This window comes from Cuculus canorus, chromosome Z (genome assembly GCF_017976375.1).
Source record: "Cuculus canorus isolate bCucCan1 chromosome Z, bCucCan1.pri, whole genome shotgun sequence".
Classification (NCBI taxonomy): domain Eukaryota; kingdom Metazoa; phylum Chordata; class Aves; order Cuculiformes; family Cuculidae; genus Cuculus; species Cuculus canorus.
This window is the reverse complement of record NC_071441.1, coordinates 40,167,046-40,194,472: the sequence shown is the minus strand read 5'-3', so window position 1 is coordinate 40,194,472 and position 27,427 is coordinate 40,167,046. Positions and strand designations below refer to the sequence as shown.

Sequence of the window (27,427 nt, the reverse complement as noted above, 5' to 3'; positions counted from 1 at the left end):
CTATAAAACGTAATTTCCAAAAGCAGGCTTTATTAGCCTACTGGCTTGCCAAAACACTGCTTTGAAAGAACTTTAATTGTAAAAGGAAAAATGTTTTTATTTTCCTACATAAACAATATGAAATTTACACAGGGAAAAAGAAAAACATAAATACATATGCAGCACCCAATTATATCTACTTCTGCTTACTTCTCCTAACACTACCTACCAATGTCTTAGATGAGTTACATAGAATTCTGATTGCACATTTTGTAGGGCCAAGGATCTACATTGTATCCACAAAGATTTTAACCAGCAGGCACCCCTGCACTGAAGTGGTAGTGGAGCCCTCTGATACTAGCCCATGTGTGGAAGACACCTGCTGGAAAGATTTATTTGAAAAAGTAGGGTTTGGCAAAACTTAGTGCACTAAAATACAGCAAGTCATCAACTACATACAGCACCATCCTGCGTGGCTGCACATCCCAGAGAGAATTTCAGTCCTCTCTGTCCCTTTACTGCTTCCCATGTCCTTAAGAGACTCTGTTGGCATGTCTCAGTGTTGTAGAATTAGGCTTTCTTATCCTCTTAATGACCAAAACACAGCTGTCCAACATATTCCAGCTGGCCCAAGCCTAGCATCTCTGCTGTTAACCCAGCAGCATATCATCTGGGTTATTTCGTCCTGCTGAACATGCATCAATATGCATACATACAATCAACAGGCAACTTTTTTTTTTCCATTTAAAAATAAAATTATAGCATTGTGAAAGCTCCTAGCAAGTTTCATCCACTACAGGTCTGACTGAGAGGCTAAAGACAAAAAGTTGAGTGATTTGGGATTCTTTAGTCTAGTGTCTTAATAGCTGCACACAAACAAAAAGATAAATAAATTATACAGCTAAATTTCATCTCCTTTGTATACGTAGTGATAAGTAAGGGGTAGCTAGCTACAGGAAGGATTAAGCAGTTTGAAGCATGTGGCTCAAGAAAGAGTGAAGGGTAAGTCAGGACTATGAAACAGCATCATTAATTGCATGTTTCCACTTCAGTCACCAAGAGCAAAGTGATTATACACACTTCTATCTACATTTACATGTTTAGAATTTCAGTACCTAAAAATCCTAGGGAGAAAAAAAAAAAAAGACAAGAGCCCATCCTACCTTTAAGATACGTTTGATCAGCACGCAGACTCAGAAAGACAAGTCCTAAGTAAGTTTACAACAGAATTTAATTTTCAGTTATTAGCCTTAGAATTGTAATAGTGAAAACATTTTCAACCGTAACAAACACTTTTCTCTTGCATGCATTAGAAGTGGAATGAGCCACAATGATGCAATACAATTCAACCGGTTCTGAGCTCATGACCTCACCATACACAGCGCAACATCTATCGTAATTACTCTATTTTCTCTACCCTGTGGGCATCAAAGGGCATACTCATAGTATGTGTCAATCTGTTGAGTTGCTATAAACCTTACAGAGCTGTAACGACACCATCTCAGATTCTGACTTCAAATTCATCATTGTTTAAAGAGATTAATTTTTAAAGATGCCAAATAAGTTAGGCAAAGCTTGCACTAATCTCAGAAAAGAAAAAGACTCTGAAGGCCATTCTGCTTCTTGTCCATTAAAGCTATGATCTCATAAACACAATATTCATTAAAAGCACTACAATGATACAAGCAGAAGACGTTTCAGTAATTTCCTGTTACTTCCAGGCTACATGCTGTTTGAGTGTAATAAGTACTTAGGTATAAATTGGCAGACGAGTGGCTGGAGAACAGCAGGGATCTGGGGGTGCTGGTTGATAGCACGCTTAGTGCGAGTCAGCTGTGTGTCCTGGCAGCCAAGAGGGCAAGCCACATCCTGGGGTGCATCAAACACAGCACAACTAGACAGTCAAAGAAGGTGATAATCCCACTGTATTCAGCATTGATTCGGCCTCACCTTGAGTAACGTTTGCAGTTATCGGCCCCAGAGTTTAAAAAGGATGTAAAGGCCCTTGAGTGAATCCAGAGGAGAGCAACAAAGCTGGTAAAAGGGCTGGAAGGAATATCCTGTGAGGAAAGGCTGAGGACATTGGGTTCATATAGTTTGGAGAAAAGGAAGCTGAGGAGCAACTACATTGCTACCTACAGTTTCCTGAAGAGAGGAAGTGGAGGTGCTGATAGGAAGTGTGGGAATAGTTCAAGTCTATGTCAGGGGAAGCTTAAACTGGACATTAGGAAGAATTTCTTTACCAAGAGGGTGGTCAAACACTGGAATAGGCTTGCTAGAGTGGTGGCCAATACCCTATGCCTGTCAGTGCCTTAAATAGAGGCGATGACTTTTATAATATGCTTTAACTTTTGGTAAGCCCTGAATTGGTCAGGCAGTGGGACTAGATGATTGTTGTAGGTCCTCTCCAACTAGAACTATTCTTCTATTCTTATCTAGTATTAAATGGCTCCTTTGGAACTAATAAAAAACAGAATTTGGTCCAAGCAAAAATGTAATTTCCATCTCACGGCACTTGATCTTTTTTCAGCCACAGCTGACCTTTGTCCTGGACCGCCAATTTGATTGAAAGCTATGGATATTTCATACTACCAGAGAGACAGAAAGACCAATTGTGAGTGACAAACAACTTCCTAAGACCATTCACATCTTCTAGTCTGGATGCCAAGTTCATCTGAGTGACTCTATGAATGCCACAGAAATTTCAGAGTAACGTGGTTTCTAACACTTGCACAAACTATAAGACTTCCATAACACACCACAGCCTGGGTCTTGCTGGGACACCTAAAATACTCCTGCTTGCGCATCCTACGAGTATTGCTGTTCCACCAGAAATTCACAAACTCCCTAGTCTTCACCTACTTATTACCAGAAGGGATAAAAAGGGACTAAATAATTCAGAAGAGGGATTACAGCGAAGTTGCTTTCTTTCCAACCGCACAACTGCTATCATCGAAGATCCCTCCGTAAGTTATCTTTTGCCTTAAATTAAGAAGAAGGGGGAGCAGCGCTTCGTTTCTTGAACTCTGCCCGCTCTCTCAGCAGCAGCTGCTTCCCGACACCGCCCGCCACGGGCCTTGCTCCCAACGCAGGGTTTTCCCGGCGTCGGGAAGAGGGTGCTTCCCGCACATCACCTCCGCAGCCAGAAGCGCCCGCCGGGGATGCCGTGCCGGGGTGCGGGCTCCGTGCGACGCCGTGGCGCAGCCCCGGGAGGCGGCAGGTGCGCGGAGATCCAAGCGGGATGCGCCGAGCCCCGAGCGGGATGCGTCGAGCTGCGGAGGGGATGCGCGGAGCTCCATGCGGGATGCGCGGAGCCCCGAGCGGGATGCGCGGAGCTGCCACCGCGGCCACGCCAGCCGCCACCCGGGCCCCGCGACCGGCTGAGCTGCGGGAGCCGCCTCCCGAACCCCGCGGCCCCTCTGCCCTCCCGCCCCTCTCCCCGCCGTCACCTGGATGTGGCAGGAGATCTCGGAGTCGTCCAGCAGCCGCACGGTGCATTTCATCTCCGGGCTCAGCGACCTGATGCTGGAGCTCCGGAACCGGATCATGCCGGCAGCCCGCCCGCCGCCGCCGCCCCGCAGGCAGCCGCAGGGGGCCAGCCTGCAGCGGCGCCCGGGCGAGCACGGCACGGCACGGCGCCGCCCCTCAGCCCCGCCGAGCCCCGCTGCCCCCCGCCATCCGCGCGGCCGCCGCTGCGTCAGGCTGCGCTCCGCTCGGCATCCTCCTGCGCCCGCCCCCGGGGGCACCTCTCCGCCCTCACCTGCTCCCCCCCTGCCCGCTCCTCCGCCCCGCGGGGGCTCCCCGAGAGGCTCCGACAGCTCGGGGTGGGGGAGGCGGGCGGTCTCGGCAGGGCAGCAGCCGGCGCGGCGGTTTGCGCTCCCCGCCGCAGGGCGCGCCTCGCCCGGGCTTGGGGGCACCCGAGCGTGGGAACCCGCGTCCCCCCGGTGGCGGCGAGGAACGAAAACTGTACCCTCCCAGCCCACCCGCAGCATGGATTATTGAATCACAAAATTCATTTTTCTGTGAAAAAATAAAAATAAATAATTTTTTTTTTTGTTATCTATATAAATGTAATTCTCAAAGAAGATGGGCGCGCTCTGAGGAGAGAGAAGAAAACATAATGTAACTTCACGTAAGAGCGCAAGTCGTGGGAACTTCATTTCCACGTAGGGAAAAAGAATGGTCTATTATGGAGGAGCAGTCTCATCCCATATCTTGTGTCAAGTGGAAAAGGAAATGTAGCATCCAGTGGCTTCGCTATAATGTTCTTCACCACAAAAGGCGAGATACATTTGCTCAAAACCTTACAGGAAGCAATCACTACAGTTGAACGGCCTTGAAGCAGGGATGAGCACTGTGCTGGAAAAGGAACCCGCCCTTTTTCAGCGTGAAATGAAATGGATGTGACTGGAAGTCTACAAAGAGATAAAAAGTACTGACAGCCGCACGCAAAGTGTCTTTCAGTCATTTTGCCTGTTTGTCTGTGAATACCTATAAACTTCCATATTTTGTAAACAGTTCTGTGTGAATGTAATGGTATTTCGAAAACACAATGGAAAAGCCTAAGTGCCGCTTCTCTAGTAAACTCCTCCTTTGGCTTTCTGCTGGACTGCAAACAGCAGGAAATACAGCCACAAACAAATGAGAGGTATAGGATTCTCACTGCTGTCAGTTAATAAATATGCAAAGCCCTTTAATGTGGAACATGAAAGAAAAATTATAAGTATATGCTTCTTCTAAATGGTAAATGCTTCCAATTGCGTAGCGAATAGCTAAGCAAACCAGTGAGTACTTAAAGCAGATTATCCACCTCAATACTCAGAGTCAGCCGATAAAGTGTAGAAAAAGGCCCTTATCAGCCAAGACACCAGTTGGGGACACCTACTCATTAATAACAAAATAATGCTTCTTGTCCTACAGTCCTGCAGCATGGGATCACAGTAAAGGCAAGTTTTCTGCCCACATGTGGATTGACTCTCAGGCAATGCAGATTTTCCTGCCTACAGCAGAAAAGGAATCTTTCCTTTCTAAGCAGGCCAAAGTCTGCTCAACCATTGTCAGAGGTTTTATGCTTTACTTTCAGGACCATTTGGAAAGGGGTGAGCTTCCCAGGAATTCTCAGAGTTACACACACGGTGATGACCACAGTGTGAAATTCACATCTCCAAATTGGCTGTTACACAGCAAGTGTGAACTGGCGTGTACCAACAGTGGCACAGCTGCAGGAGCACAAAGCTCAGCAGAATTCTACTTGCCTGCTTTAAAGACAGAGGTCACTCAAGTATTCTTGAAACTTTATTTGTTTCTGTGATACTCTATACCATGTAGGCTTGAGGTGCCCGAGAGCTCTGTAAGACAAGTTCTAGATGTCTGTGTTTCAGTTGCCACAGTAATACAGTCATTATTAGCACAGTATATGACAGCCATCTAGCATGAAGTCACTAAATAAATGACATGATCAAAAACCCAAATACTCCACCTCACAGAAAAAAAACAACAAACACAACAAAACTGGCAACAAAACCGGCAATGAAAGCAAACACTCTTGTTGCTGTAACTGCAAGATATAAAACCACCAGATGGATTTTGCATCAGATATTAGGACTGCCATGCCTTACTTATTCAAAAAGCATTATTGGACTTTTTTATTTTCCTACAAATAAGAGGTTCTTAAATGTCTCATACCATTACAAACTATGCAGAAAAAAACCTATAACCCTATTTGAAGAGCCACGCTTGACTGAGTGCATCCCTTTTTGCCATACCTTGGCAGCTAAATAGTCCTTATGGAGCTAGTGTTTGGAAAGATTACCAGAAAAGTCAGGTACTTCAGGAATTGTCGTTAAATAGTATTGCCAGTTTTAGAAAACACAAGGCACAAAGATAAATTCAATTCATTTACTAGTCAATACTGAGCTGATGGAGTATATAAAAAGAAAAAACAAGCACCATTGCTTCCACACCTATCCACTTCTGACTCAGGGGAAGGTTATGGGCTACTGCTATTCCTACCAAGATCACGGCATGCTTTGGAAAGGTATATTAAAACACTCACTTAGCTGCATACAGCAGAGCTTGGGAGATCTTAATACCAGGTATTTATCTTTGCAGGAACACATGCTGGTGGGTAGGCACATGGCTTGAAATGTGTTTGAGGTTCATTGGTCTCATGACTGTCGCCACTCAAAACAATAGCTGCATTCCCATTATTTGTTCATCTAACTGATGGCTGAATTATTTTGATTTGGGCTGAATACATCTGGATGGAGTAAAGGACAGTAGTCAATACTTCGTATTTACCTAGGAATTGCTGCTGGATATGGAGTTAGATTCAAGGATAGCAGGGAGCACTAGTGAGTAATATTGTAATTTCTGGATGATTCTGCATGGACCTAAATCACAAATTAAGGCGTTTCCCTTAAGTGGTTGATCATCATAGCAACTTTTGCTCTTCAAGTTAATGTTCATAATTTAAATAAGTATATACACACACACATACAATTTCCAAATGCTCTATGGATAATGCATAAATGTAGCTGTAAACATGCCTACCTTGGGGGAATTCCTGGGCTCCAGCACAGGTAAAGCAGATATACAATTCACTGCCCCCACGGGGCTGCCCTCCACAACACTAACCTCTTTCTCCTAGGCTCACACCTACCCATCACCTTGGGCTTCGGCCCCTCGCAAGATACTTACAGCCAAGCCACATGGCAGCTACCCGTGGTCAGCACTCTCAGAGATTGTGGTGCCACAAGCAAACAATGGCAACTTGATTAAAATTAATGAAGTCTACAACAGTGCAGATTTGAATCGGTTTCCTTCTACAATAGGACAAGTATCTTCAACTCTAAAATATTTCAGCTGAAGAAATATGATCCAGACATTAAGCTTCTCCAGAACATAACCTAAATATTGGAGGGTGGGGTTGGAACTAGCAATGAACCGGTATTTCACGGAGCTGTTTTAATCAGGGAAGGGCAAGTTTTGCTCTCAAAGTCACAAGGTCCACCTAGAGGTCTTATTGCACAGAAGAAGATTTGGATGACCCAGTTCACCAGCCAAACAACTTGTTTGTCCCAAGGCCCTAAAGTTTGGTGCATCTACTTTATTTTCTTCAATGGAATTGCCTTTGAGACACACACTGTATTTGTGTGAAATGTGTCTAAAAGACAAGCTGAAATTAACAATGAGCTAACTGAATAGAACTGGCCATACTGGGTAGCACTCAAAATATTACAGAAACCCAAGTTTAAAAAAAAAATTTATTTAAAAAAAAATCAAACATTATGTAAAAAGAGATCCCAGACCCACAAGGTGCTTTTGTTTCAATCTCAATTAGAGCACTTGGAGGGGAAATATCATCTTACAACAAAAACAAAAATCGTAAGGAAAAAAGGGGGTGGGTTTGCATCTTAAAACAAAAGTTCTCTCACATCTCAATATTTCAACCAGCAATTTGAAGACTTAATATCAAATATTAATGCTTATCTCTATAATGCTTATTACTGTACTAACAAACCCTAAGAGTAGTTAAATACACATAATTTACAAAGAACATATAGTTAAATAGCAAAAGTTCTGCTGATTGCAGTGAGGCCAGAGTTAAGCTAGAAGCTGAAACTTTAAATCACATAGGGTTTCCACTTTCATTTACATTACAAAAGCATTACCAAAACATCACATAATGAGTGCATGAATGAGAAGGCAGTAAGATATATAAAATATGACATTATTTGACAGCGATACTAAAGTACTCCAGATTTTCACTGTTTATACTTCAATACGAATATCTATTGTAAGCCAAACATGCTCTCATTCCAAATCTGCTAAAAAAAAAAAAAAAAGCAGAGTTATCAATCGGTGATATATTGGGCCATGATTACCCCAGCAGAAAGACCTAGAGTCCTGTCAAAATATGTAGGGACACATCACAGCTGGCATGGCATTGCTGGTCCTGCTGGCCTCCTAATTCCTTGGATGTAGTTGCAAGGGCAGTCACAACCTTGGCTCATAGGGCGAAGAGGGGAAAGTCACAAGTACGTATTTTCTTCCACTACAGAAGCTTAGCAATCTGCAGACTCAGCAGTACGTATGGGAAGGACATTACAATACTCCCTTCCAGTGGAGAATGGTGGTTTAAATTTACTATTCAAACTTCTTAGCAAACATCCTGCAGATGTCACCTGGAAGTTCAAATACCTGTCAGCATTTGTCTGAGTTCAACTGTATCGCACTATACCACACTTGCAAGTTGCTTTCTGGAGCAAACATTACCTTGATTTTAATCCACATAAAACAACTACCATGAATATAAACCTCAGCTGCCAGATGATTGTTGCCATTCACTGTGTCCTGGCACTTGCCAGAGTAGATGTTTCTACCAGTAGGGATTGAAATGTTTCTTTGGTACAGTCCTTGCTTTTCAGGGAACATATAGCCCATCCTGGTTTTCTAATACCATTGCCAGGAAAACTAAAGCAAGCAGTATACTCTCAGAGTTTTCTGTGCTGCCTCTCCAAGGAATCTCTTCTGAGGACCATGATATATGAAATACTTATATCACTACTGGTTGTCTCTAGTTGCTTTCATACAACCTGTGCAGGAGGCATCGAGGCTTGTTAACAGCCCCAGAGAAACCTTGCAGCTCACACTGCTGAAAGACTAACAGGTTTTGCATGTGACACAACGGGTATTTTCAGCTGTCTACATTTAATTTAGTACCTACAGGAATGTGATTATCTCTTGCTCAAGGCAGTGTGCCTGCCACATCCATGTATCTCCCCAGTCTACGGTGAATTTAAAAAACATCGCAGCACCAGTGACTTAGTAAACCAAATAAAGGTACAATGGATCTCCTTACCAAGCTGAAAATCAGAGATCTGCTCTCTTGACAGGATTTGTGAACAGACGGAGAACATAAAAATGCACATCTTCCCATCAAAAAAAGTTCATTTTTAAAGTAGGTAGAGGTATATTTGCAGATAGTCTTGGCAGGTCAAGAAAAGAGGTATCACCTACTTATAACTTGAACAGCTTCTCTTTTTAATAGTGTTAATCTAAATGAATGTTTAGTAAGGCTTCAATTCAAAATACAGTCTAATGTCACACCAAATAGCTACACATTTTCAACTTCATAATTGCAGAGAGGATAAAACCAAGAGTATTATTACTGTAACACTAACACTAGTCATAAAATAGACCAAAAAAACCACATGAGCATCAGCTAGCAGGTTGCCAGTTCAGCAAACTCTTCAGAGCCGGGCTTTGAAGAGCTCACAGCATCCCAAAAGCCTCGCTTACTGAGGGCACAGGAAAATAACACCCACCACGCACCTCTTTGGTGTGTTCTTTTGTACTGTGCTTGTTACCGGGTAGAACTTGGACGCAGATGGGCAGAACTCACTTGCAGTAACATCCTGTTTCCGTGGCTGCTGCACATGCAGTTTGAAACAGCTGAAAGTGCTTAGACCAGTTTTGGCTGGTTTTATAGTTCCTTTTCTTCTTTTAGGGTTATTCTCATTTTTAATATGCCCGTCATACAATTCGAATTTTACATTCTTTGTCTGTGCTTGTAGTTGTCTAACTTCAAATGTGTTTAAAATGCTTTTCCAACCAGAAACTTCCTCAAAGTTGGGGTCTGCAGAAGGAAGCAGATTTTTACACCATGTCTAATTTGCATAAATTAAGGTGAAGTCCAGCAATTAAAACTTGCACTTTGCACATGAGGTAACTCAGGCTCCTAGTACATTTTGTGAACAAATTAAGTAGTACAGGAAAAACTTGTATCATATACAACATGCATTTCAAGTTTGTTAATCTTGCCAGCATCTAATCTCTATCCAGAGTCTGTTATTAAAGTAATTAGCACTCTGATTTTTAAATAATTATATGCAACAATATTCAGTTTCTGATATAGCTCTCTTTATAGCTTCTGATTTTTGCCATTAATTCCTTTCCAAATTACTTAAGGACTATTGCTCTTTATTGATCTGGCTCTTTTAATTATTTAAGAGCTAATAAGCACATGATTTAAAGTTGCAATTACTTCCTTGCACATGAGAGGCTCTGTGGCATAAGAGCTTAAGTACGCTTGTAAGTGATTGCAGAATGCAGGTTTGGCTATCCAGGGAAGAGATGTGGACTAACCAGTTGAAAAACACATCAGAGACACTAAGAAGGCATGCTTCAAAAGCGTTCATTAGTAACTGTTCAGTAATAGTAATTTTATGACTTACTTGCAGGAGCAACTTCGTAAAATACGCGTATTTCTTCCTTGCCACTTCCCAAAGCCAGCAGGTGGCTGCATTGTACTAACGCTTAGGGTGCTTTCAGAATTAATGGTTCTACATCAGTGTGTGCTGTTGCTATCCTAATTAATGTTGAAATACAGAGTACGTAACTTTTGCACCCTGGGTGGACACCAATACAAGTTGAGAAAATAAATCAATAAATCTGCTGCAGAAACTGTACTTACAACAGAGGCCAGAAGCTTTCACAGTGACAAAGTAATCCTGCAGAAGCTACTTTGAGTCTCACTTAGACTGGAATAGAAACAGTATTGCTCGCTTGATGTTCTCTTCTGCTATGCCTAGTTTATTTGTGAAGAGACTAGAGCAAAGCAAATTGTCCTTCCACAACTTTGCAGCCTTCTTTAGTTCCACTCTGCCACTGCAGTAACACTGAAATTACTCTGGATTTTGTGCCACTGTAGCTTGCAAGCAGTAGCTGAATGCTCACTGTGAGCATAATGTATGCCAGAAGCTTTCCACCCAGGCAGGAAGATCTCTGTATTTTCCCAACTCTGCTCCAAGTGTCAGATATGACCCCTTGACTTTCACCGTCACTTTTGAATTCCACTGCCGCAGCTCTAGTTGTTACTCTGGATCGAAACCACTATTACTGTCCCTTTTTATTTATACTCTCGACATGGCAGGTAAATAAAATATTATTTTATGACCTCAAGTTTTCAGACAGATTTTGATTTGTTGAGCAGTTCTGAGAAGCCTTTATGTTAATGCTTTGATTTTTGTCACATCACGTGGAGGACTTATATTTCTTACACCCAATTAAATTTGTTCAGATTCTTATGCAAGCCTGGGGTTGGTATTGAAAGATTTACTCCAAATGAAGTGTAGTCCATCAAAAGATTATGTTTTCAAAACCTAGGAACAACGATGTAAAAAGATAACTGATCTTTGACTGCTTATCTACATTAATTTTCTTGAAGGCGAGTCAACTGGCCACTGCATAAGTATATATGCTGTTGCTAGAAAAAAATAAAAAGAAATTAACAATAGCTTCTGTATTTAGAATTATGTGTATTTAACTTCTAGGTCAATGTTTTCTTAGACTTAGATTTCTCTATACAAGGAGCTGGGACATGTACAGGTTATAACAGGCTTTCCCTATAAATAGGTTCAGTTACTTTTGTCATTCATTCAGCTTCACAACCAAGATGAGAACATAGCTATGTCACTTAGAAAGTAACAAAGTCAAGTCACTCCTATTCCTTCTAATCTCTGGGTTTTGTACCACAGCTTGGAAAAACATGAAAAGTTATTTACAATTCTCATTTTTTATTTCATTACTATTGTACCCTAGAGCTCTGCACTTCAGTATGAAAAAAAATGGGTTGCGGCAGCCTGTACAAAAACTCAACTGATTTTAAAAACCTGTAGCAGCTTTAGTTTGATTTACTGACACCAGATGCCTGAAAGCTTGACAGATTAATCAAACTGACAATTTTTTTTCCCCGGTACTGGGAAATCTTGTTGGGTTCAGAGAGCCAGTTTGTAAGAAGTTCTCCTCAACACCCCAGAAGTCTACTCTACAACCAAAAACTTTTCGGACAGCATGTTGACTGACTTTGCATTGTTGGTACAGTTTTGATTACAGCCATAATTCAAAGCTGATTTACTCGATAATAAGGGCTAGCTGTGATGAACAGAACACCACTGTACAGGCTATTTCAGCAACTTTCCTCACAGTGAATGCATCTTATTAACACTCTCTAACTTGTATTCATTGTCAATATATATCTAGGATTTAAATCAAACCCTTAAAGGTCTACGTAAACTTTGGCCTTTTCCGCTTGAAAGGCTGTCCTCCCTTAAGATTCAGGAAGTTGAGATGACCCAATGTATTTGAGCCTTCACTTGTATAAGAAACATCCACCCATAATGCTGGATATTGCTGCTAGGCTCTAAGAGGACTGTACACTTTCATAGCAGTTCACCACTATGTTCTGCTCTGATAAGTTTCAATTAGGAACTAGGGTGGGAATGCTTTTTTTCTATTCAGAATTTAGGAATATCTTGCTAAATAACAACAGACCTTTCCTAGTATCTTCAAGAAGTAGGCAGACACAGTAAAGGCACATAGAAATGAATCTAGGAAAGTGATATTTTTTCATTCATATTTCATGTTGCTCTTCTCCTAGGCAGCTAATTAAAGTAGATGATAAAGCTTTACTGAATTCCACAAATCCAGTATCAGACAATTAGTCAAACCACAGAGGCTCAGAAAGACACTGAAAACCCTCAAAAAAGGCTAAATGTCAATTTTAAAAAGGGTTTTAAAATACAGTATCTGCGAAATTATTCGGGGGGCTAGAAGCACATGACAGGTTTTCTGACAGACATTTTTGAGGGGGGTTAGCCTTTTAATTCCTAACTGTTCATCCCTTACCATTCTATTCTAATTTCACCTGTTATTAGAAATAATAAATAAAACATTTCGGCTATAAGAGTGTACTCTGGAATTTATGAAGTCATACAGCTTTTTTTATATAACTACATCAAAGCTTCAGAATCAAGTTACATATTCTGCCAACAATGAAATAACAAGAATTTTAAATGCTAGAGAGAAGGCATCCATGCCAACCAAGGCAAATGGTCTTCAATGGAAGAGTGTCAAAATAAATTTCCCAATATACGCATATATCATTAAATGACAATGACTAATATGAAGCTCCTACACATTATTAAAGAAATAGTAAGTGGAAGAAAATATTAATTCTCCCTCTGATTAGGACAGACCGGAAAAGAAGTCCTCATTCAACTCCAAACAAAAGGATCCACATATCTTATTGGATCCACAACTTAATTAAACACATCTTAAGTGGAAACTGAAGTGAATACAATGTGATCCCGTTAGGTCAACCGTTTGACTGAGTTTTATCCAGTCATCTCTCCAGCTGACTGCTAGCAGGACTTATATCTGCACAAATCAAATGAACTACATCAGCAGAAACCCTGAATACAATTGCCTTCTTCACAATGCACGTAGGTTCCTGTGTTTGTACAATTTGATAAGTTTTTTCCTCCTCCTTTTCCCCACACTGAAGGAGGAGCAAAGTGCATTGCTGCCTGTACAGCTCTGTGATTTGTTAGCCAGGGCTTGAGTAAAGGAGGAGTCCTGGCAAGACTTCCTACAAATACATTGATATAAAATAATTGTTAGACAACATCACGGCAGCCCTGCATGGAGCCTTTTATAAAATGCAAAGTTATGCATTATGAAAAAAGAGCTGTCAAACAGAGAAACAGATGCTTTCTCTGCTTTGTAAATAAAGCTGGATAAAATCGTGGTGATTCGGTCACAAAAGTGGTTGGGTGTGTAGGTAGCTAGTCAGTCACTCTTGATATTAACAAAATCTCAAGTATTTTTACCACAGAGTAATTAAAGTTTTAATTCTAGGAATGGGAATAGAAATTGCGATAATTCTTCCAGGGTCAAAGTGACTGCAGGTATTTTCAGGTTTGTTCATATTTTCAGGTTTGTTCAAAAACTCTTATCTGGCTAAAATATTTTCCCTGCTTCACAACTAATCAGGCAAAACTGAAAAGATGCAGGCAAATTCAGTTCCTTTAGCACAATTGTACTGCTATTACAGCATAATTTGTATTCAGTCACTGGGTACCTTAAAGGAATCATTGAGGTCTCTTAGTAATTGGAGAACTGGGCTGTCTGAGTAGTAGCCTTAGAACTTGGAAGGTTCTGGTCTTTGTTAAGAAATTCATAACAGGTGTTTCTTAAAGGCAGTTCCAACCTCAATCAAATGGTCAGGGACAGATCACAGTAAAATAGTTTATTGGGCACTTCCATAGCAAAGTACATGTATTGAAATCTGAAATTTAGATTTTATGGAAAAATTTCTCCCTTCTTTCAACACCTTCTTTCTTTCAACACCCACGCTGAAGGTGTTGTCCAAATGTTTTTTGCATATTGTCAAGATTGGCGCCTTGACTGCTTCCCTGGGGAACCTGTTCCAGTGATCCATCAGTCTCTGGGTGAAGAGACTTTTCCTAATACACAACCTAACCCTCCCCTGGCACATCTTCCTGCCATTGCTCAGGTCCTATCATTGGTGGTCAGGGACAAGAGACCAGGTGCTCCCCTTGTGAGGAAGCTGAGTCTTTTGTACATGCAGACACTTCTGTAATTCCAGCTCCTACCATGCTGCAGCTCTCTTTGCAGCATTAGGTGTAGGCAGCAATTTCTCCACTTAGGATACAGTGTGATCCTGCAAAGATGAATTTAAAGAGAGGAAGCTGAAAACAAACAAAACACACAATGCCAACTCCACCGATGTTCTAGGTTATATTGCTAAATAGCCGCTTACAGACAGGAGAGACCCTCGTGGCACACACCCTGGGAATGCAGCTCCCTTTCCCAGAAAACCCTACCTACACAGGACGGTAGCAGCACCGCATTCGATCATTGGATAGCAAAAACGTGGTGAGGTCTGATATGCATACATGCTGACAGCAGGAATACCACGTTTCTAAGGGAATTTCCGCAATTAAAAGATACAGAATCATAGAACCACATAGAACCACAGAATCACAGAATAGTTCGGGTTGGAAGAGACCGTAAAGATCACCCAGTTCCAACCCCCTGTCACGGGCAGGGACACCTCCCACTGAATCAGGCTGCCCAAGGCTCCATTCAGCCAGGCCTTAAACACCTCCAGGGATGGGGCAGCCACAGCTTCCCTTGGGCACTCTCATAGTGAAGAAATTCCTCCTTAGGTCTAACCTAAATCTGCCCCTCTACGGTTTATACCCATTGCCCTTGGTCCTATCACTGCAAGCCTTTGTCAACAGCCCCTCCCCAGCTTTCTTGTAGCCCCTTCAGGTACTGGAAGGTCACCATAAGTCTCCCTGAAAACCTTTTCTCCAGGCTGAACAGGCCCAACTCTCTCAGCCTGTCCTCATATGGAAGGTGCTCCAGCCCTCTGATCATCCTTGTAGCCCTCCTCTGGACCTGTTCCACCAGCTCCATGTCCTTCTTATGCTGAAGATTCCAGAAGGGGACACAATACTCCAGGTGAGGTCTCACAAGAACAGAGTAGATAGAATGCCCTTCCTTGCCCTGCTGGCCACGCTTCTTTTGATGCAGCCCAGGTCACGTTTGGCCTTCTGGGCTGCGAGCGCACATTGCCGGCTCATATCATGATTCTAGAATTCTAGAACAGGGTTAGCCACGGCATGGCTAAGAGGTCAATTAAATGTTAAACGCAGATTGTTGGGAGCAAAGGAGAAAACAGTGTCCAACAGGCATTAAGTCACGGTTCAACCCGTTTGGCAGATATAATCCTACCGACCGGGGCGTGTTACCGAGGCTGCAAGCGGCGAACATAGCGCTGCGGGTCCCTGGAAAAGAAACGCCTGACCAGACAGGAGCTACGGACAAAAAGGGTTAGAGAGGAGACCGGGTAACTCCAGCGCACGGAGGAAAAGGGGAGCTGGGCCCGGAGCGCACCTGCGTGCGCCGGGACGGGAGGAGGCGCTGGCGCCGCTCCGCCCGCACCGGGACCGGGAGGAGGGAGGAGCGGGCGCTGGGGTCGGGATGGTGCTGCTGGTCGTGATGGGGGTGAGCGGCTCGGGAAAGTAAGTACTGGGCGGGGAGGAGCCGGGAAACCGCGCCAGCGCCCGAGATTCGCGTCCCGGGGGTCAAACCGCGTCTCTGTGCTTCTCTGCAGGACCACGGTGGGGTCGCGGCTGGCGGAGAAGGTAGGGCTGCGCCACCTCTGCTATCGATGCGGCCCCTGCAGCTGAAATGCAGCCGCTGCAGCCGGAACGCGGCCCCTGCAGCCAAAATGTGGCCTCTGCAGCGGGAACGCGGCCGCTGCAGCCGCAGCTCTCCCACCTGCCCCGGCGCGGCGCTGCCTGCAGCGGCGTTCAAAGAGCGCTTTCTGCTGACTTCGTAGTTTTTGCCGATCACCACGTGAATGCTTAATTCATAGCGTGGTGTAATTTCCTCAGTGTTGCCGTTGTAGATTCTGTGATCCTTATTAGCTCACCTGCTTTGGCTGAGGGATCATAACTTTTTTTTTGTTTTTCTTAGCTGGGATGGAAATTCTACGATGCAGATGATTATCATTCACCAGCGAACAAGAAGAAGATGGCAGAAGGGATACCACTAAATGATGAGGTAACTTGAGAGTAAGTCTGAGAGATCAGCAATCAACACATTTACCTTTGTAACTTCTGACACATCGCATTAAAGTAGAATGTGCTTTGATGTAGGCTGGGCTGATGAAGCATAGGCTGAACTTATAGTTCTGCAGGTGGTAAGAGGGAAGGGCTTTTTGTGTTACATAGGATTTTGTGTTAAAACTAGCTGTCGTTCAAGCTATCAATGTTGTGTAAACTATCCATAGCTTATTGAAGTCTGCGTGGTAGCTCACAAGGACTTTGATGCTGATTCAAGATTTGTCAGAAATCTGTCCCACTACATCAATATACAGAATCGTAGAATAGTTTGGGTTGGAAGAGACCTTAAAGATTATCCAGTTCCAGCCCCCTGCCATGGGCAGGGACATGTCCCACTAGACCAGGCTGCCCAAGGTGCATGCAACCTGGCCTTGAACCCCTCCAGGTATGGGGAAGCCACAGCTTCCCTGGGCAACCTGTGCCAGTGCCTCACCACTCTCAGAGTGAAGAAATTCTTCCTAATGACTAGTCTAAATCTGCCCCTCTCCAGTTTATACCCATTGCCCCTCATCCTATCACTACAAGCCTTTGTAAAAAAGAATTAAAAGCTTTAGATTACATACTGCTGCTTTGAGTGAAATAGTTGAAGACAGACAAATGTTTCTACTGAAGTACGTCATCATTTTCAGCCACTGCAGTGATTACTCCACAATCTTCTGGTTTTTAAGTTCCTACTTAAAATGTCCTTCCTTCTCTTCAGCCTGCTATTCCACCTAAGCAGATAAAAATGATCAAGTTTAGTTTTGCAGTACTTACTAGCTCAGAGACAAGTAAATTAGAAAAGTTACAAGATGACACCTCTTGAACTACAGAAACATAAAGCTGAACTAGTGGGTTTCTCAAAGCACTCATGATAGACTGAAAAAGTATTCTAGATTCTTGTTAAAAACTTTAATCTTTCAGTAGTGGTTGGAAGTTCATAGAAGCCAGTATGTCCTCTAAAGCAGCGTTGCACAATTGAATGACTAAACCCTTGTTGTCTGGTGCCCAGCAACAGAGAAGCATGTCTTGTAAAACACCAGAGCTGCAAAGTTGTGAGGGTGTTCTTGAATGCCAGTGGGACGTTATTCTATAATGACAATAACAAAAAAATACTGCATTTATTTTTCCATGTTATTGTTTGTCATGCTCACCCAAAGGGAGCAGTATTGAAAGACGAAAAGAAAGCAGTTGCTTAGTGCTCAATAGGTATGAAAAAAGTTTGAGAGAGCTTAAATTTTAAAACAAGGTTATAATGAGAGGCTGATCAATCACTAACAATGTGCTTGCCTAACTACTGAGCATGTTTTAAATTAGTGGCTATGATTACATTTATTTGTGATTGCTACTGACATGAAAATAAATGTTATTGCATATGGCTAAATATCTATCTGTCTGTTCCTGAAAACCTCAAGTTGGATCCAAAGCATTGTGTGTATATGCTAAGATATAAGGAAAAGGAAATAACAATTCAGGCTGTACATTTGAATTGTATCATAGAAGGAAGAGAGAAATTGACTGTCCTTCCAAGGTTTACAAGGTGCATGCCACACATAAATACGTATTACTTCTGTCAGATACATGTAGGTATCGGTAGTATAAAAAGTGCTGTTTCACTAGAAGTATCTTATCAATAAAATGCCTACCACTTCTCAGTAGCCTTCAGACAGTGGTAGCGAATCTACATTAGGAAGAAAGGGAATCAAAACTGAACTGCCTGTACATTTTAATGCTAATTTTCGTCTTTAGTCAAATGCTCTAGATGTTAGAATCTATTGTTTCAAATCAGTTCCATAGCCAATTTTGAACTAACTTGTTTTCTTTACAGGATAGGATTCCCTGGCTTTGTGCTTTGCATGATATACTAAGGAGGTAAGAGAACATTTGGCTCTAAGGATTTTGTGCTAAACACAAAAAAAGTACCAAAGGTATTTTCCTCAGAAATGCACGTAGTAGTGTAAAAACATTCTGCAGGTAGTAAAGCCATTCTATTTTCACTAATTTAAGCTGTCATAGTAATTGCAGAGTGAGAGAATGCCGGAATAATAGCGTTGGGAAAATTGTTGGCAATTGTATTTGGGTTTCTACTGTCTATGTAAAAATAATTTCAAGGATCCAGTTCAGTAACAAACCTGACGTTAGTTGCTTATAAGCGATATAGCAAAAAAATACACTTAAGATGACAATAGGATAAAATTTTGTAAAATATTATTAGTTAAGTAATATTATTAGTAAGATACAGTATCAAATTTGCCATCTGCCATAGGATCCTCATAGAGAAGCTGGATGAGTAGACAGGGAGGTGGATTGAAAAATGGCTCCACAGACAGGCCCAGAAGATGGTGGTTGGTGGCATGAAGTGTAGCTGGAGGCCAGTAGCTAGCAGTGTGCTTCAGGGGTCAGTCATAGAATCATTAGGATTGGAAAAGACCTCCAAGATCAAGTCCAACCATCAGCCCAACACCACCATGCTTATTAAACCATGCCTTGAAATGCCACCTCTACGTATTTTTTTAATAGCTCCAGGCATGGTGACTCCACCACTACCCTGGGCAACCTGTTCCAATGCTTCACCACACTTTCAGTAAAGAAATTTTTCCTAATATCCAATCAAAACTTCCCCTTGGTTTTGGGGCAACTCGAGGCCATTCCCTCTCATCCTATTGTTTGCTGCTTGGGAGAAGAGACAACACCCACCTCACTACAGCCTCCTCTCACATAGCTGTAGAGAGCAATAAGGTGCCCCTTCAGTCTCCTCCAGGCCACTATTGGATCCTGTTCTGTTTGACATCTTCATTAATGATCAGGATGATGGGGCTGAGTGTACTCTCAGCAAGTTTGCTGATGACAACAAACTGGGAGGAGTGGCTGATCCAGAGGGATGTTGACAGGCTATAGGAATGGGCTGACAGGAAACTCAAGCAGTTTAAGAAGTGCAGAGTCCTGCCCCTGTGGAGGAACAGCCTCAGGCACCAGTACGGCCACTGGGGAGACACCCAGCTGGAAAGTAGCTTTGCAGAAAAGAACCTGGGGCGGGGCTTCGGTGGACACCCAAGTTGGACGTGAGCCAGGAATGTGCTCTTTTGGCTAAGCAGGCCAGCGATATCCTGGGCTGGATTGAACAGAAGCGTCGCCAGCAGGTTGAGGGAGGTGATCCTTCTTTCCTCAACACTGTGAGGCCACACCTGGAGTGCTGTGTTCGGTTCTGGGCTCCCCATTACAAGCGACACACAGACACACTGAAGAGCATCCAGCAAAGGGCTGTGTAGAGGATGAAGGGACCGGAGCCTCTCCCAAATGAGGAAAGGCTGGGAGATCAGGGACTGTCTAGCCTGGTTTTCACAGTGGCTGTTAACTTGCTTGTGCCCATCAGGTAATCATACTTCTTCGGAGCATGGGTTAATTCACTGAGAAATTTATCTGTTTGGATTGTTATACTGGATCCATTCTTTAATGTTGCATGCTAGCACAAGGCCACTGCCCAGCTCCAGAAACTCTGCAAAATCACGTATACTTCAAAGGACCCCAATGCCAGTGTAATGACTATTACTTATAAGTGATAATAGCAGGTATTGTAAGTTCTTGTTTCCCTGTGAATGCGAATCTGATGAACGTAGCATGATTTTTAAATGGGTTTACACTAATTTTAATTTGATTGCAGAATTTATTTTCTTAGACAGACAATTTCAGTCACTTTTCACAGTGACATCTAATTCTGGGTTTGTTTTTTGGTGGAACAGACACACCCACAATTTAACGCTTGCTTTATGTTAAGAAGCCTTGCCATTAAAAAAAATACATATGCAAAGCATTAATTTGCCTGCATCCTATTTCTTGTTTAACTTGAAGTAGGTATTTATGCAGCGCTGCCAATGAGTATGGTTACAGGAAACAAAATTTAACATTAAAGTTAAATCTGAGACAGTGAAAACAGATGTTGGAAGTATACCTGCATATGTACTTAAGAACAGAGCTCTGTACTGTTCAGCAGCCACTGCCTCTCCAGACAAATTTGTATACTAATTTTATAGATAATGGAAGTTTGCATTCAGTTGCTACCGTTCTCAAAAATTAAGTAAATTATTGTTACACTTCCTTGTGCTAGAATTTAATCTAATTTAGGGAAGAACGATGGCTAATAAAGGTCCCCAAGACTGCAATTTTACCAGGAGGCTGGCTAGCCTGACCTCACTTTCAAATCTTTACCTGCATTTGTAATGTGGTTTCAAAATCCTATCAAAATGGTGAAAAAATACAACTCCCAGGGGTTTCCTCTGAAGGATCCAGGGGTTGCCTCCCTTGTTCAGTAGAACTAACAAGACGTTGTTATACTACATGTGGATTTTTTTTTTGTCTTTTTGATAGAGAAGACTCATCTAGACAAAATGCAATTCTGGCCTGTTCAGCACTGAAGAAGATGTATAGGTGTGTATTAGTTAGTGGAGCATCTGCAACTGAAAGCAACCAGACAGAGCAACCAGGAGAAAATGCAGCACTGAAGATCCTCTTTGTTCATTTGGATGGTCCTATGGAAATCATTGCTGGCCGCCTGGAGAAGAGGAGCGGACATTTTATGCCCCCTAAACTTCTCAAGTCTCAGTTTGATATTCTGGAGCCTCCTAGTGCACCAGAAAACTTTATTACTCTAAGTCTAGAAAAATCTCTCCCTGAAATAGTGCTGGAGATTGAGCGTGCTGTTTTTCAGGGTAAGACTTTTCTGGAGTAAGTCTCTGAATTACACAGAAATTCCTTTAAGGATATTGAGAATATGAAAAAGCATTTTAATTATTCGATTGATTATTAAATAAAACCAACTTATTTTTCATTATAATTAAACAGACTGCAATGTTAAGAGCTGGTTTACTACAGTTGGTATCTTTATCATGGCTTTAAGACTAATATAAGACTATTTTTTTCAAAAACTTTCAACTTTTTACACCCTTCACCATATGAAGTGAAAACTCCCATTTTAGGAAGAGCCTGCTTTTGAAAATCCTACCAAGGGTCACACACAATAATTTAATTTCTTCATTTTAATTTTTACTCTATCAAACATGGAGATTGCCACATCTGCTATTAGATGATTAAATAATTTTGAGCTTTGTTAGAAATAATGCATTTATTTTTCTAGAAGTATAAGAGGCAGGAACATAGATGATGAAGTTCTGTGCCTGACGCTACCATGTTCTCACTGCTGGGTTTTCAAGAAGTTGTAGATTCTATGTTCATGCCCTTGCTAACCTCACTGGGGCATTGGTGACTTCCTAAGAGCTTTTTTGAACTCTTACTCTACGCATTGAACACCAGACTTAAAAATGTGAGGAAAAAAGGTAGTGATGGCGAGGCAATATACAAAATATAATTGTATGGAAAGCATAGAAGAGGAGCATGAATGGCTTCATGCTGGCCCTGTGCTCACATCTTTCATGTACAAAGTCTACCCGTTGAAGGACAGCGGAGAGTGAGTCAACCAGTGACCTAAGATACTGCATACAAGATTAATAGAGGTTTACTTCTTTCAGAAAAACTTCCTCTTTCGCAGTTGGACCTTCTCCTCCACATCCCTTTCCGGTTTTCTTTCGTCTTCCAACTCAGCCCATGTCCAGTCCAGTACGTGCTTACAGATAGGTGTTTATACAACTGCTTTAAAGCTCAACATCAAACTATTTTTTTTGTGATTGGAAAACTCCAAATATCCAATGAGTTATCTCACTCACAGAATTTAAGGTTAAAATCCTTCATTAGTCCAAAACTGTTTTTTAAAAAAACCTTGTTATATACGAGGTGTTTTTTAGCTTTAGTTAATGAAAATTGCAGATAGTTTCGCTTAAAATTTGAACCACATCCTTGTGCCATTCCACGCAGAATATTTTTATAGTGGGGCATGCATTTTTTTTTTTTTTTTATTTCTAGGAAGATAAAATAACTGCTTTAGAAGCAAAACTCATGTTTCAAAGCATCTTTGGTGTAATTTTTACCTGGATAACAGGTCAAAAGATGTTCACCTTGTTTCTTATTTTGAATAAGTAGCAAATGGTCTGTGGTTTACTACACAAAGTACCATGCCTAGGTCACTGCAATAAACTGGCCTGACTGAAAGCGGGCATTCTTAGATACTGATTTGGGATTGTAGACATTAACACATTCACTTAGAAGTGGTCTTTTGAAGAAGCTGATCGTTAACACCCTCAGATTTCAAAGGCTAGGCACCTCTTCAGACCAAATGATTTGTCAGAACTGTGCAAGTTTAGTAGCTGTGAAAATCAAAGAAACTGCACCCTCTTGTGGTATGAACTCTTTGTATTTTTCCAATACCCGACTTTACACAGAGCTTTTCTAATATACCTGTTACTAAATACAGATTTTTTTCCTGACATCGTACAACTACATCAGGTCACTATGCAGGGACGGGAAAGCGGTTGCATGCTGTCACAAACAGATATGATCAGACCTCTAAGTATTAAAAGGCAACAATTTCAAGCATGAGTTCCGAAAAGGCTTTATAGCATCCTCACAAAGTGGCTGGCACTAACAGAAAATTGTACTTGGCACTTAAAACCCATGGTCTCTTAAGTACCTTGGGTTTTGGAAGCCTTTTATAAACAGTATGTTCTTGCAGGGAGTTCATGCTGCTTCATACTAGGTCTGGGTATTTCTCACTCTTTGCTCCCATGATAGGAATACTTCCTTCCCTTAACCTTTTGGTATATTTTGCCTTTTGCTTTCAGTTAAAGCAAAAGAAAGCATTTCCATAGCTCATGTGATTCTGAAAGGACAACAAAACAACCCTTTAAATTAACATGCCATTAATCTTCTGAGTGGCAGGTTTATTTTTCACTACTGGAGTTCAGTACTTTAGTCTGTTAGGTTCCAATTAGCTGGTGTTGGAAGGTTGTAATTCCTATCTCCGTTTCTCTTTTGCAATCTCAGAAGAGGAGGGAGTTTGCCTCCACCTTGCTCCCATTTCTAAGGGAGGCAGATACAGCCAAAGAAATTGCAGAACCTGCCCCTCTTAATAAATAATTAGAAACTAAGAAGCCACTATCTTCACCAGAAAGCACAGGTGAAATCTTCACGAAGACGTTAGGGAGGCTTCCACCCTAAACTCTTCCTGCTTGCTTTTTATTTAGAAAAGGAAGGTTTTGAGACCCCTGGGAAGCTTTTCATTAGCTCCATCTGATGTTCAGATCATCTCCCCCAGCACCGGACGAGGCTGGTGTAATTAGCTGGACTGAACTGTACTGTGGCAATTTACTGTTTGTGAAACTTTTGCCACAGTGCCACATCTGAAATTTACAATGCTAACTCCACAGAGGCTTACAGAAGGCGTTGTCTTTCTCCCCTCTACAGGGATAGCCTCTTGGTTTCTCTCAGCCTGTTACATGCAGCTGCAGAAATGCCCACAGCTTAAAAAGAATCCTGAACTTGCATTCTGCAGGTCTGTCTGTAGGGCCCAGCTCCACGCTTTGAGACAGTTCCAGATAATGCATAGAAGGTTGTTGTCAACTCAAATGAATTCAGTAGTCTATTAGCTGCTATTCTGAAAGACAACAAAGCACTACTTCTGTTCACTTATATCCTATGCATCATAAAGTAAAAGATTAAGGTGTCAGTTATCCAAATGCTAACTACATACAACTACTCTGATTTTAATGATTCTGTGTGTATGTACAGTGGAAGGAAAAGACTACAGAAAGATCCCTGTGCTTACGTTTCATTTACCTGTCCAAACACAATCCTATTATTTACTTTTTTTTTTAATGAACTTGGCGCTTCATTAGGGATGTCGTATTCAGGTTTGCACTTCAGCTGTCACATTTTAGCCCCAGCCTGACCAATTTCAGCAGCTAAAACAGCAATTGGGCTCCCAGTTCCCTTCCTCCCAACTTGCGGGGAAAGAGTAAAGAGAAATGAGAGGAAAAAACTTGAGGGTTGGAAGTTAAACTAGTTTTAATGAAACAATAATAATGAAGAAAATAATAAGAAATACTAAAATGCATAATATACAAGTAGATGGGCCACACATCCACTTCTTGATGACTATATATCACCACAAATGTTGCAGAACAGACATGAGGGGAAAGGTCCAAGGCTATGAGGGAGCTGGGCTCAGGAACCGGATTCAGGGACGCACAGATCTGGGGCAAACAGGCAGATGAGGTCCTCACTGGACATCAGCCATCACAGAAGAAAGAGACTCCTGTGATCTCTCAAGTTTATACAGAGTATGATGTATATGGGATGGAATACTCTCTCAGTCAGTTTGGGATCACCTGTCCCATCCACTGCTCCCTGGAGATGCAACTTTTCTTTGATTTGCAGCACTGCACTAGCTTGAGGATGGCCTTGGTTACTTTAGGAATAAGCATAAGCAATGGCCTTTCTGTATACCAGCACCCTGTGTTATCACTTCTAGAGCGAAAGAGTCTGGAAAAACATGCAGTCAACTTTCAGAAAATGATGTTAGTTAGAAGAGACTGAGTTGAAGTTAAAGAACCAATCCTACTTTAGCTCAAACCATACCATCAGATTAGCTAGACAGTTTATTTATATTTGGATCAGGTTATTTGGATGCAAGTTTTCTATTCATATTTTTAAATAAATTTAGCAAAGGCAGCAAAAACTAGGGAGCAAACATCTGGACTTAGAAATTTTGTCTCTGCCGTGAGCACAAGTTATCTGTGGAAGGTACACGCAGTACACCACAAGAATTTCGGCTAACCACAGTCTGTACACCCTGTGTAAGTACTGTACCTGCTACAGTGTAGACATTTTGCAATGCTATAATGAGGAAATAAAAATGAAATATTACATGCCAATAGCAGTATCCACTCATGCATGAAATACAGGAAGGGTGTAGAGTTCTCTGCACACGTTATCTGTACAAGCAAAGGAACAGATCCACCTGCCTGCCAACTCAGCTCTAAATTGAAGCAGTTAGTTTATCAAGCAGGCACTGAATCACCAAGGAATTAGACAGACTGATGGCTATCTTGGTATCACATTTAAAATAGTACTGAAACAGTGTTTGATTTGAATATACGCATTTCAAATGTTTTAAATGGCATCTGCCAGTTCACACTACTATGACTTCCAGCATTTTTATTTTTGAAGCATTTACTTGCTCTAGGAGTGTTTTGAAGATCAGGTAAGGCAGTTTTATAGACAATCCTACCAGATCATTTGGTCCATGTGGGGAGAAAAAAAGAAAGGAAAATGAAGAGACAAACTTCAAGCACATGTACCCTTTTCTGGTCCAAAAGGCAAGCAGATTTCAAACAGAAGTTATTGAAGTGCTCAGAGTTAACTATAAGACTGCTTCTGAAAAAAGAGGTAGATGGTAGTTCTGAAGAGAGAACTTCTAAAAAGGACAGGAAAACAGGCAAAAGGGGTATGGGGGTAGCACAAAAAGGAACATTGTAGTTATGCTTTTAAGTCAACAAGTATGATCTTTCCTTTAGTGGTAAAGATACAATAAAAAGTCTACCCTATGTATGAAACATGTTCTACTTAAGGTGTTTTTAGACAAAACTGAATTCCTCCCATGCAAAAGATGGCTGTGTTTTACTACTACTTACAAGAAAGGTAGTAACTGTTGTTACTAGCTAACAACAGTTAATGATCAATACCCATTGTACTTCAAGAAGGAAACTTAGTTTAACGGTTCATTGTAGATTTTAGGTCAAACTTCCTCTCTTGTTCAATTGCAAAAAAAATTTACTTCAAATATAGTGTCTCTGTAATGTGCAACTGAAATACTTACACAGATGAGATGACTGTTGTCTCAAGGAAATGTTCATGCTAGTTGGATTCATTGTTTCAGGATTGGTAAAACAACATTCCTTTGGCCCACCTTGCCCTTCCATTTGATGCTGCCTTTTTGGATGTAACTGATTGTACTTTCTAAATAACCTGGCTTATGAATGATGAGGGATTTTAATTCTTAAAGCAAGGTCCTAGTAAGACACACTATAAAGTCATGTCAAATTAATTATTTTGAAGATCCTAATAAATAGTCACTGTGAAAATAACTGCAACAAGGTAGTTATCAAAATACAGAGACTACTTGCTATCACTTCACTATCACAACCTTGTATTCAGTGCAATGAAAGCTACTCACCCAATAAAGTCACTGTGGAGGTATGATGATGAGTTTATCAACAATAATTTTGTACCCAAACGGTGGATATCTTAAAAGTTTTTGATTCTACTAAATTCACCTTACCAAAAGATTCTATTTTAATTTATTGCTGTTTATTTAACACTCTGTGCTGCTGCATCTGAGACTTTGATCCGAAGGCAGAGGCTGCCAACCAAGATATCTTGAATTTTTCCAAGTACCATACATCAGCAGTATTTGATCAATTTACTTACTGGCAAAGTCAGAGAAGATTACTGGACAGTAAGTGAAACTTCTCTGTGACAAGAATACAGCGCAGCTACTGCCAACAAAACTGTATACACGGCTTTGGCAAAAGTTCTTAAGATTTCACTGTATACACAAGTGGGCTCAACTTCTTCCTTTATATCATGTTGTAATTTTGCTTGAAACCAATTAACAACTTCGTTAAAATGGGTAATTTAATTAAAAAATAACAAACTTAAAATGGGTAATGTTAAAATCTAAAACCATTTGCAAACAATGATTTTTAGTGCAAACTGAATTTATACTTGAACCATCAAAAGGCTGTTCAAACCAAGTGTTTAAAAAGCAGTACAGGAATTCAGACAGCATATTCACAACTAAACTGACATGAAGAGTAACAAAAAGTAGATGCTACTTAGTACCAAACACTTCTATTCTGCTACCCTCTCTTTATCTAAGCTTGAAGACTTTGACATCACACACATTTTACTCTCTTCCCTCCATCTCACTTCAAGAGCTGTTTACTAATCTTCGCCCCAAGCTGGTGAACATTCCCAGAGCTTACACTCAAATGCCAATGCTTAAAGCTGGCTGGTCATCT

The 27,427-nt window shown here is 41.5% G+C and overlaps 2 protein-coding genes across 11 annotated transcripts in view; one reads left to right on the top strand and one right to left on the bottom strand.

Moving 5' to 3' along the window:
* Window positions 1-15,828, bottom strand: part of FRMD3 (FERM domain containing 3) — a 140,946-nt gene extending 125,118 nt beyond the window's left edge. Inside the window, exons 1-2 of one of the 8 annotated variants that reach the window (XM_054055498.1) lie at window positions 10,218-12,414; window positions 9,386-9,619 (exon numbers count right to left, since the gene is read on the bottom strand). In XM_054055498.1, coding sequence (XP_053911473.1) covers window positions 9,386-9,421 — 36 coding nt within the window. In that variant the 5' untranslated portion in view covers window positions 9,422-9,619; window positions 10,218-12,414. Of the gene's footprint in view, window positions 1-3,428; window positions 3,719-3,739; window positions 3,926-9,315; window positions 12,415-15,747 lie in introns of those variants that run through there. The other 7 variants (XM_054055499.1, XM_054055504.1, XM_054055497.1 and 4 more) reach the window with 7 other exon arrangements.
* IDNK (IDNK gluconokinase) lies at window positions 14,594-27,333 on the top strand. Of its 3 annotated transcripts, XM_054055511.1 has the most exons (6): window positions 14,594-15,312; window positions 15,574-15,683; window positions 15,968-15,998; window positions 16,333-16,419; window positions 18,289-18,332; window positions 20,826-27,333. In XM_054055511.1, the coding sequence occupies exons 4-6, from the start codon at window positions 16,390-16,392 to the stop codon at window positions 21,184-21,186; spliced, it is 435 nt and encodes a 144-aa protein (XP_053911486.1). In that variant the 5' UTR covers window positions 14,594-15,312; window positions 15,574-15,683; window positions 15,968-15,998; window positions 16,333-16,389; the 3' UTR covers window positions 21,187-27,333. The 3 variants fall into 3 exon arrangements, with proteins under 3 accessions (XP_053911486.1, XP_009559938.2, XP_053911485.1); XM_009561643.2 differs by lacking the exons at window positions 14,594-15,312; window positions 15,574-15,683 and adding an exon at window positions 15,780-15,875; XM_054055510.1 differs by lacking the exons at window positions 14,594-15,312; window positions 15,574-15,683; window positions 15,968-15,998 and adding an exon at window positions 15,803-15,875.
* The last annotated feature ends 94 nt before the right edge of the window (window positions 27,334-27,427 follow it).